The sequence below is a fragment of the Homalodisca vitripennis genome, chromosome 1 (genome assembly GCF_021130785.1).
Source record: "Homalodisca vitripennis isolate AUS2020 chromosome 1, UT_GWSS_2.1, whole genome shotgun sequence".
Taxonomy (NCBI): Eukaryota; Metazoa; Arthropoda; class Insecta; order Hemiptera; family Cicadellidae; genus Homalodisca; species Homalodisca vitripennis.
The window spans coordinates 181198670-181210968 of record NC_060207.1 but is presented as its reverse complement, the minus strand read 5'-3'; the positions used below and the strand labels follow the sequence as shown (position 1 = coordinate 181210968).

The 12299-nt window shown below is 31.8% G+C and overlaps 1 protein-coding gene across 2 annotated transcripts in view; it reads left to right on the top strand.

Annotated features, from left to right (window-relative positions):
* Positions 1-12299, top strand: part of LOC124352819 — an 87165-nt gene that overhangs the window by 5796 nt on the left and 69070 nt on the right. For both annotated transcript variants that reach the window (XM_046802513.1, XM_046802512.1), the window contains exons 2-6: positions 2095-2265; positions 6176-6373; positions 7798-7911; positions 8463-8618; positions 11012-11068. In XM_046802513.1, coding sequence (XP_046658469.1) covers positions 2095-2265; positions 6176-6373; positions 7798-7911; positions 8463-8618; positions 11012-11068 — 696 coding nt within the window. The remainder of the gene's footprint in view (positions 1-2094; positions 2266-6175; positions 6374-7797; positions 7912-8462; positions 8619-11011; positions 11069-12299) is intronic.

Below are 12299 nucleotides of genomic sequence, written 5' to 3'. Positions count from 1 at the left end.
CAAAAAGGGCAGTGTACTTGCCTGAAATTTCAATCTATAATCAGTTAACCATTTTGAAACATTTCTAAGATCAGCGTTAGTTTAAATATTGTTTCTACTGCTAGCTTTAGCTCATAAGGTATCCGTAAGTATATTACAATCATCTGCATTCATACAAGGTTACAGTTCTGTAACATTTAGGAAGTCAGATGTGCGTAAATTGAGCATAATAGGTCCAAGGCAGCTACCCTGAGGTATTCCACGCCTCTTAGACAACGCTTTGGATGTTTTAAATCCGGTATTGTGGTCTGGTATTGGTCATCATCCAGATGTGATTTCACCTAATTGATTTCTTTTTCACCAAATCAATATTTTTTCAACAGCATCTCGTAACTTATAGAAACAAAGGTTTGAGAATAACCAAGCTTCACTAGCATACTATTTTTTTTGTCTTTAGCTTCAAACATATATACAAAAAGGTTTATATATGTGGTAAAAACAACATTTGGGCTAAGCAGGTGAATTTTAGTCCCACTAGAACACCATAAACACTTCTAGTCATAATTTTAGTCATAGAGTAACTTGGAACATTTCTCTTTAAAAGAATAGAATTAATATGCATCGAAAGGATTTTAAGATTTGTTAAGACTTTTATTTGTTATTCAGAAAATAAGCCTCAGAATTTGTGTACTTTTATTGATTAAATATAAATATATATATATATATTAATTACAAGACACGCTAAAAGTTGTTTGATGCATATTAATAATTTCTTCAAAATGAGACCTTATATTATGTTTAACCAAAAATAGGGACTTAAAAGTATTTAATGTAGTTCAAGTTTATTTTGTTACTGCTGACCCTTAAAGTATTTTTTATGAAAACAGATCCTAAAATGATTTATTTATCTTTGAACAATAACAGTGAAAACAAACAAAACTTTTTTGTTGAAGTATGACGCAAGAAGGTGTAAAAATGGTAACAAAATTGATGACTAAAACGTGCTGTGGGCCATGGCTTGGAAAATTGCCAAGGCAATGTTTACTTGGCACGTGTTTGCTAACATGTTTGGCCAATGTTTACTAATGCTTGGCCCTCACAGTATTCCTGTTATAGCTAGTAACTGGACTTTTTGTACAGAATTATGAGTTTGTTTAATAACGTCTATAACATCAGTAAACAAATTTTGAATGGTTCTTTAATATCTGTAAATTAGAACCATTTTATAAATGTGTAGAAATAAAAATACCAAATTAAACACACACAAAAAACATGTCATGTTGATACAATACTTTTAACAGCAGTTTCAAAATTGTACTTATCTTTTAATGTGTATAATTATTGTTTTAACAAAACGTTGCAGTGGTGTCATGTATTCTGCTTCTGACTGTCTTTTTGCAACATTTAACTATGTTCAAACACTAATTCCTTTGTCTGAAATAAAATTAACATCAGAACCAGCTTCATTTTGTAAGCTATAAATAATTTTGTTGCCTTTGTCTTTGGTGAAATAAGGAAATAGAATGTTTCTTCTAAATGAAGTGGAACAACCTCTGCTGATATTTACACCTTACAAAGATTATATTAATGATTTTTCAATTTTTAGGAGAAAAAAATTATAATAACATTTTTATCACTTTTTATGATAACATTAATTTTAATTATATGGTATAATACTAATTACTCTGAAACGTTTAAATATAAATTGTAAAACCCTTTTAATTACAGATTTTTAACATTCCAAATTTTATTCATATAATGGAGGTATTTAAGTAAGTAAAGGGAGAGGTGGGAAGGTAAATAAATGTTTTTGTATAAAGAAGAAAAAGACTAACCATCACTTTTGTTAAAGGATAAGTCTGCTCTGAGATGAAATTAACAAAACCGAAACCTTCAAATTTATATGTCTTATTCATCCTCCATATCGCTTGATTAGTCACTGGTTATTATATACATTATACGTTACTTCCAAATAAATTATGAATCTTAAGGATCGGTAGACAATAATTTTTTCAAAGATAATAAAAACACTGACATTCTTCTGTTATAAAAGAGTATAGTAAAGTATCAGACAGGTATTCTTATCTTAATATATCATGGTACAATATATTTCAGGAGGAGTTGCAACCGGCAGTGGAAGAACCGGTTGTGACAGAGACCATTTTCCCACTGGGCGGTGAAATCAAACATGAACTGAATGAGGAAGTGAGGGCTCTAGCCGAGAAGGTTGTGTCATCCATCAGCCCCCTGTTACGGCTGGTCAATGTCACCGAGGCAATCACCATGGTGAGTGAGTCATCTATTCGTATCAGCCAACATTCCACATGCTCTTGCAAATACCAGTAGATAGATAACAGTGAATCAGGCTTGGTTTCCACACTCTGCTGCAATAAAAAAGTGATTAGCTACAATTTTGCTATGCTTTCTGGTTTCAAGAGACACTTAAATAGACAAACAGTTGTTTTGATATTTTGTCATAAACTTCTCTTCCAGTGCAATAATTAAGATGCAGACAGTAAAAAATTTATTAGCTACAATTTTGCTATGCTTTCTGGTTTTAAGAGGCACTTAAATGAACAAACAGTTGTTTAGATATGTTGTCATAAACTTCTCTTCCAACGCAATATTTTAGCTGCTGACGAAGGAGCTACACAGAAATAGTCAAGATAAGAAGGTTGTAAAATTTAACAACCATTCAGTTTGCAACAGTTGTGATTGACTGATACGGATTTTGCAAAACAAAAATTACCTTTCTTGCAAGAAACAATGAAACTAAAATTACAGCATGTTGGAAATAGTTAGTGTTTTTTTTAAAAGCTGTTGTTGAAATTGTTGACAAATTGTTAACTGCAGTTTACCTTAACACCCGTATTAACCCAAATCCTAGAGAACTTTACAAAACGCCAGTTAGTTTCTGGAGTTTCCCCAATATTAGAACTATGGGTACATATGAGTTAATGGTATTTAATAAATAGACTATATTTGTACTATACTTTCATGTGTAGTATGCCTAGACTTACTAGTGTTACTCATATGGTTTGTGTGGATCAATCCTTAACTTTCAATGCCTCCATGTATACGTTGAACTTCCTGGATGCAGATTTGATAGGATAAATATTATATTTTTTTTACTATTAAAAGGGGTGTATTTTTTGTAATTGTAACGTATTTAAAAAGGTTTTGTTACTAAATAGTTCAATGTTTTACAAAAGTACAGAACCAGGTTATCATAATAAACACATTTTAAGAAGGTATTATAACTCTCATGTAGTTATTCAAGTATGCAACTTTTAGTGTGTTACAATCAAGCACTTTTAAAAACAAACATCATGAAAGAAAACACAAACTGGTTTTCTTTTTTACACTGTAGTTAAATGCTGGAAACAATGTAATTTAAAAAAAAATAACATTGTTCTGAATTGATACAGGATGTATTTTAATATTAAAACACAAGTAAAAAAAAAAGAGTTCTGTCATTTACACATGTATTTACGAGTGTTTAAATAATCTACACCTCGCATGATCATACAGCCCAATAAAAAAATCACTGGTAATTGTAGTCAGTTCCCCGGAAAGTGTCATTAAATAAACATCCTGATGATAGATGATCCTATTCAAGCTCTATCACAAGGCTAGTGACTAGTATCCTGTTGCATTCAGCTTATCAAGTACTTAGACTTTACACATCTTCTCCATTAACGGTTTTAAGTTGAATATCCTCACATCTCGACATTAAAGATTTGTCGGTTTGAGAGAATCATACTAATCCAGCCATAAATATAAACAGGTTTATTTTTCTACTGAAGTATTACTTGATAGCACCTTTTAATATTTCTTACTTCCCACAAATTTCAGTTTTCTATTCTCGTATGGAACAAATGGAAAAATCATATAGTTGTCTAAGTAAGATCGCTTGTAACATGTATTAGTAACAAAAATATTGTGTATGTTCTTGAAGTATGAATATCACTTATAAACGTGATCACGATAGGACTTAAAAACTATTTAATGCTATCAGTGATTTTTTTTTTATCTCCTCCTTACGTAATATAATTTTTAAAATATGTATATAACTGCATATTGATTATGAAATGTGATTTTTCTAAATATAATGGTTAGTGGTACTTTAGTTAAATCAGTTGGTTATAGTAGTTTTTATTTTAAAAACAACTTTTTATTACATTTTTAATACGTTTTCAAAAATTTGGGTAACATGTTTTGAAAATGTTTTCCTTTCCTGAAAATTAACATAAATAATGCTTTAGTTAAAATTCATAATTGCATAATATGCTAAACTTTCTTTATTATATTTTGTATTTCTTTTTACTATTTATCAAGTACTTAAAATTACTAAAAAATTAGAAATATGTATTTTGAAAAATTAAATTTTTTCGATATAAGAGATAAAACTGAACCTAAGCTTTGAAATCAAAAAGTAAAGGCCAAAAAAATAGCTATTTAGTAAAATTATTATTCTAAACTTTTTTGGTATAAAATATTAGCATTTTATTGATAGTTTCTATAGAATTCCAGTAATCTGAAAACTACATTGATTTTTTATTTTTGTGTTTTTGCAAACAGATGGTAGTGGCAATACGAGATCATGAAATATGTACTCATTGATTGCACTAGGAAATATGTCCTACTATGCAAGTCAGTGGATAAGAAATCAACTAAACACAAATAACGCTGAAAATAAATAGTAACAATTATAAATCTAGACTGGGCAGTCAGATACAGAAAGGTGGAAGTTATTGGCTTAGACGTTAGTTTGAGAATAAATGGTACAATTGCAATGATGTGACAATTCCACTTAGACTCACAGAGAGGTGGAGGGAGGTTATTGGTTTAGACGTTAGTTTGAGAATAAATGGTACAATTGCAATGATGTGACAATTCCACTTAGACTCACAGAGAGGTGGAGGGAGGTTATTGGTTTAGACGTTAGTTTGAGAATAAATGGTACAATTGCAATGATGTGACAATTCCACTTAGACTCACAGAGAGGTGGAGGGAGGTTATTGGTTTAGACGTTAGTTTGAGAATAAATGGTACAATTGCAATGATTTGACAATTCCACTTAGACTCAGAGAGAGGTGGAGGTTATTGGTTTAGACGTTAGTTTGAGAATAAATGGTACAATTGCAATGATGTGACAATTCCACTTGGACTCACAAAGAGGTGGAGGTTATTGGTTTAGACGTTTGTTTGATAACAAATGGTACAATTGCAATGATGTGGCAATTCCACTTGGACTCACAAAGAGGTGGAGGTTATTGGTTTAGACGTTTGTTTGATAACAAATGGTACAATTGCAACGATGTGACAATTCCACTTGGACTCACAAAGAGGTGGAGGTTATTGGTTTAGACGTTTGTTTGATAACAAATGGTACAATTGCAACAATGTGACAATTCCAATTGGACTCACAAAGTTTAAGTGTGTTGGATACGTTTTAGTTAACCAATCAATCCATAGAGACTAAGCGTACACATTGAAGTTCCTGGGAAATGATGAAGAATTTGTCTGCTGTAGATGACCTTGGTGACAGACACAATGTAGACTATGGACTGCAGACGTTCTAGTTGTGGATATGTACACTTTGTTGCACTAGGCAATAGTTTTGAAAGTACTACCAAACACCAAGTTTGTGGAGAACGACTTCTTGTGGTATTCTTGAATATTGACACTGTGAGCTGTGAGTATTACTGAGATTGAGTCCAAGATGAGATGTAGAGAAGTTGACATTGCTGAGAGGGAATGCCATATATGGTGATCCCTAAAGGAGTTAATAAGAACCACCTATCAGTGACGTAGTGTAGCGAGTACAGTGATTATCACAAGATAACCAAATCAAACAAAAACAAACGTGGCTGCTGCTTGGATGAGTGATCACTGAGCGATCCTGTCCTGCCAGGCTATTGGTCATGGTTATGAAGTCACGTTTGAGCTGGTGGACCCCAGGTTATGTCAGAGGGCTTCTTAGCCCTAATTTCACCTGGTAAAATAAAGATATTCTTTAACATTAACTTTTTTAAAAGGACTACAGAAGGAGATAATGTGGAGTGTAGTGTGTAGTAGGAGTTGCATGATAAACATAGGATTAAACCACCAAACAAATCTGTAACGGATGTGTAATGGATTCTTAACGAATGCGGAATAAAGAAAATTCTATTATATGATATTTCCTCCATAGGTAACAAACAAGGTGCAGCGGTCGCTGATGTTGAATGTAGCCAGCAGAGAGTGCGAGGGTGAGGCGTGTCCATACTCGTGTCGTGTGGAGCTGATTAACCGGTCCGAGGAGGACGAAGTGGTGTGGCAGAACTGCATCGACACACCCTCCATCAACATGGTACGACGTAAGCGAGGGGCAATCGGAGGCTTCAAACAGGTAATATCTGCCTCCTACAACAATATGAAAATGTAGTAAGCGGACTCATTAAAGTTAAGTGGTTATTGACAATTGAATGTCAGAATAGGTAAGCTGAAAGCAGTTTATATATGTTTTCTATAAAAATGATATCTATTTGTTCAACTTCAGATTGTTCTACGAAGCTCTTAAGAAAACTATATAGTATAAATGTATTAAACCTACTTTGTTTTAACGTGTAATAAACAAAGGCCAAAATTATATACAGGGTGTAACAAAACTCTTTACACAAGTTTTAGGATATTGTCCCATGGACTAAGAGAAGCTAAGAACTAAATGCAACTATTAGTGTCTTTTTGTTTACCGTCTGTCTGCTTGTTTGTTCTTTATTTTTCATTTAAAAAATCAGTAGCTATACAAAACTTTTATTTGATACAATTATGTTTAATACAACCTCAAATAAAGAGAAAAATTAATTATATTATCATATCACTTTTCAAGATTACAGATAGTTGAAGTTTTTATAGTTTAATACCGTAAAACCTAATAAGATTATGACACTTTTTAAAGAGTAACAACAGTTGCTATATCTAATTACAAACATTTTGAGATCTAGATATTAAAAAATCTGTCAGTAAATCTTGTAGATATTAGCTTTTAATGGTGTAATGCACAGTTAATGATGCCGTAAGGATGTGAACAATGAAAATGTTTCTGTGCGTTACAACTGTTATATTACATGTGCAGTGCTTGTGGTTTCAGTTATTTTAATTTAAAAAAATGGAAATGGCCGCCATCTTGAAATGGAATCGTGTACAATTTTCATTGTAAGTTTTTTAAATAGACATTATTTATGTCAACATCCTTACCACGTTTGGTTAGTGTATGTTTAATGGTTTTTTATAAAAAGTTTATTTTAGTAAAAAAAAACTCATATATACAAACGGACAAAATATGCAAAACTTCAATATTAAACTATAGTTCAAATGGGCTTTCTATAACCATTGGAACAATCCTCTTAAATATCCGACCAGAGTTCTGAAACAACTCTTATTATAGAAGTTTTAAAATGAAAATGTAGCTCTGATTAATTTATTCTAGATTGGGAAAACCACTGTTTACAAAACATATTACCATTCAAAAAATATCAAGAAATTTTACAATTTCCATATAACTTATGTAGACTCCTTTTATCTTTAGTTTTGGGTTTTTAAGAATAACACAATAATATAAAAAGACTAAACATGTCTGGATGCATGTTAATGAAATCTTTAAAATCAGAAATCAACCGTAATTCTGTGACCAAATATAAGGATGCAAATCTGTCTAATATTCAACATAGCCCTTATGAGATTAAAATCAAGATGCTTGCCAATAATGAGGTTTTCAGTTTTTGAAGGGAACCCAGTGTATTATACTTTTTACCAAAATATCTTCTCTCGCAGGTGGACGATGATGAGGCCAGAGAACTGGCAGAGATTGCTGCTCAGACTCTGGACTCTATCGATGCGGATGACACAAAACGGGTAGTTCTACAAGTGCTCCGTGCCCAAAAACAGGTGAGGACTTCACAGTATGTTGTGTTAAATTTGAAACCCTATAAAGAAGTGAGTGGAAAATTATCTTGATTTTGTCCATGTTGGAAACAACATTTCAAGAACTAAAATTTCTTCATTAATTTTAAGTTGTTATTTTGATGCTATCTCCCAAAGAACGTAAGAATGTTTATTGTTTGTTAACATAAATGCTGTTAGTTCTTGGAATGTTCATGTGCAGCTGATAATTTGATCTTATGTAACTAGTGATTTTTACTTACTTTTAGATATTTAACAAATTTAAAATACATTGTGTTGAAAATAAATTAAGTTAAGGAAATCATTAAACATTACTGATGAAAGTGATGATTGATCTAGACCAGTAGTCAATCCTGTGCTGTTACAAATCCAAGCTGAGTGTTGTAATTCATTAATAAATAGCCATTGATGTGATAGCTCAAAAAACTCATAGACTTACAATAGTATTAATAGTGAATTATTTTAATGTTAGTAATTTTGATAACTGACTTTCCTGTAGCAAAACAGTGTTAGCCATGTCATACTTCTATGTTCAGCTGGTGAATGGAATCATGTACCACCTGACGCTGGAGATGGCGATGTCCGACTGTAAGGAGGAGGCGGAGAAGTGTGAAGGCAAGCTCAGTGACCACAATATCTGCAAGATCCTCATGCAAAGACTCTTCAGTGGTGAGGCTCCACACAATGCTCAGGTGATTGCAGTCTTATTTTGGTTGTTTATTGTTAGTATGTTGTAAATTATTAACTCTTGGATATGATACATTTTATCATTGTACAATTTATCATACAATGACGGATTGTCTTTGAAAGGAATGTTATTCTCATTTCCAGGGTCACTCCTGCTGAATAAAGGACCATATGGTTTCATCTTCCTTTTGTGAAATTAAGAGTTTGTTCGTTTGAGCTCAGGAATTGATTTTTTGATTTGCTAGATTCTTTAAAATCCACAGAAATATTCTGGCCTTAAGAATAGCAGTAATTTTTCAATTTAGCACTCTCATTACCTCTAATATTTAAGTGTACATGTACCCAAAGTATTAAAAGAGAGATCTATTAAGTGTTTCCAGCTTCAAGACCTAAACAGAAGAGTACCAAACAGTCTTTAACCTAAACTGTCTGTCTTTCTGTGAAAATACAGATATTTGTACCAGTATGATGTAGCCTAAAAATGGGCAGTGATAACCTAAAAGCTTTTCCCTCTAAAAAACAGCCTAAGATTTTCATAATCAAATTCTGTAATTACAATGATTTTGGCCTGAAAGACAGAGAAAATTACTCCTGAGTTAGTTATCGGATAGGTATTGCCATCATTCTAATTACACCTGGAAGGAAACAACAATCCCAATGGTTGTTGAAGGAGTATTTGACTCAATCATCTCTTACCATTTGGGAAATACTGGTATATTTTTTGTTATCCCCTTGCCTTGCTGGGAATTCTGACAGAGAAGATCCACACACCCATCACAATTTACCTGGCCATTATCTCAATATACAGTTAGAAGGCATGTGATTCAGAAAGCATTTCAAGGCACAGGGCCATACTACGGAGTCTTACTTCCACTTCCTGATATTCACTTTGGGCACCAAAGACATTGCATCATCGCAGGTCTTATCACAATGGTATAGAACTAGTATAAGAACTTAGGTCCCTACTCCCAGATGCTCTCGTGGTCTTAACTCCACAACAAAGCCTTTACTCCATATAATACCAAGATACTTTACCTCTCTTTTGCAGGTTCACGTTCTTTCCAGTAATAGGAAGACCATTTTTATCTGCAACATTTTAGAGCAATATTAGTCTTATAAATGATGTAGAACATTTCAGATTCTCTACTTTTGTGACACATTCTCAAAGGTAGTCAGAAATAAAATGATTAACCCTTCCCACGGCGTATATTAGAATAGTAAAATTTGACGAAAACGCTAAACACAATAATTGTATATGATTTATACATTATATTTCTTAGTAGTTTAATGGTTTTTCAGTTTTCATGAATTTTAATTAATATCAAATTAACAGTATGGTTCAAATTAACAGTATGGTAAATAGTTATTTTTATCAATAAATATACTAATTTTAGCTAAACTGCCGTTTTATATTTTTTTGCGTTTACCTTTTATAGCATATTTATAATAAAAATTAGCTTTGAACTTATAGCAAAATATATTTCATAGATGTCTTGGCGTTACATGGAAATCAATGGATTTATTAGCACCAATATGTTTCTCTTTCATGGCTGACTTCACTTGGTTCAAAATCATATCTGAGTAGTATTGGCTGTTTATTGTACGCTGTTCTTTGAGAAAATCACAATAAACTAACTACACCTTCAGCATCCCAAAAGCATCATCACTTTTCCTCTCATGCTTCGGTTTTAGATTCTGGCTTATAATAGTGAATCCACATTTCATTAGAAGTTAAAATTGTTTTGAGGAAGTGCTCACATTCTCGTTCATAACGTTATTTCAGCTCTGTGCACACTCTCAGACTTGTGTCATTGTGTTTAACTTAATTTTTAGGTCATGAACACAAAATGTTGATTTATCAGCTGATCAAGGCCTAGTGATGCAACTTTAACCAACTATGACAACAGTGTCCTAAAAGTAATAAAAGTTGTCCTACCACCTAATTTTTGTCATAGTGATTTGTCTCTTTTATTAATGAATGTCTTTTGAACATTTTCACGTAATCCCATCATGTTGTGGCCTTCTCTGAGTGATTTTTTCAGAATTGTTTTTATTGCTTTTTTCAGTAAACAACTCTTTTCTATCCTTACGTTAGTGTCTAATTTGCTTAATTCCATGTTTTTATTTTTCTCATCATATTTACACCATTCATTGGACAGGTAAAAATTTGTATATCATTAATATTTTCTTCTGTATTCTTCATGTTTACATGTTGGGCACTATATTTTTTAAATACTGTTAAAAAATAACTAATTCAACAATTTAAATCTATTTTAAAGTATTTTTTAGTTGTTAATATAACTGAAATCCTACTGTCGCGCAACGAAATATTGTAAAAATCATTATTTGTAGTTGTGATTAAATCATTCATATTAAAAGCTAAATTTGACTTTTTCAGGTTATAAAGTCTGAATGTACTCCCATTTCCAAAGCCAAAGAAGCTGACAATAAAAAGGTAAAATAAAACAAGTATTTTAAACAAGTTTTTTTACAATAGTTACAAATCAGTCAATATACAGTATACCACAATATAGGAAATGTATGTGTTTAGAATAACAGTTGTGTTAACAGCTTTATACTACTGCGGCTGTATACTAAGTGAAGTATTCTCGTAAGAGAGCAAGCACATTAGGGGATCTGCTACAGTCAATGTGTTAAAAGACCATTACCTTTATAACTTTCAGTCCAGTTTATCAGCTAACTTTATGTTATGTGACCTTAAAATAGTTTTGGTTAAGATTGGTCATAAGGATCATTTGAAATACATAGAGGTGAGGCATAGTTTAATTAATTATCAACAGAATCAATTTTATTATGTTTATTTCAACTTCTATAGGATGAATATTGTTGGCTCTTATTTTTATGGCGCTAAACACTTTTATCACTTCTTTTGTTTTAAAATGTACTTTAATGTTTGTAATAATTTTTTTTTTTTTAGAAATATCAAAACTTTTTATAACAAATAAATGTACATAACATGTTATCTTTTCGAATCTAGCTGATGGCACAGAAGTAATAATTTTACCAGCAGTTAGCTGTAGACTGGCCTAAAGGGCTAGGACACAAGAAAAACTCAAAGTATTCATTAAGTTTTGTAGTATTTTTATTATTTTATTTTTTAATGTCCTAAACATTTTTTAAAGTATTTTTATTAAATCACTTAATAATGAAATAAAACATATTTTAAACACATTTACATAATATCTTAAGATTTTCCCTGAAGATGTGATGTTAAAATAGTATTAACAATCTTTACAGATATTGAATTTAATGTTCAGAAGTGTAAAGAAACTAACAAGCTATGATGTAAGAAAATGTTGGCAGCCTGAAATGTCTTGCAAGAGGCTGGATTGTCTTTGTTAGTCAACTGATTGAGTAGCCAGAATGATGCAGCAGTTGTGCTGAAAGTACGGTGACTTTGTACTCCTACAATTTTAGCAGCCAATAATAAACAAATGTCAGGCCAAGGACAACTCGTGATGTGGGTTTTCCCTGTAGAGAATGATTAGTACTTTCAGAACCAAGATTACTTATAATCTGATCTGAACTCCGTCTCTGCTCGGCTCGGACTAAAATGTTAAACAAGATTTATAATGTCGACAGTGCTTACAACTTCTTTTAATTTTAAATGTAATTAAATTAATTGGCTCTTATTTATTCAGAACTTAGACTACTGCCAATGCTAA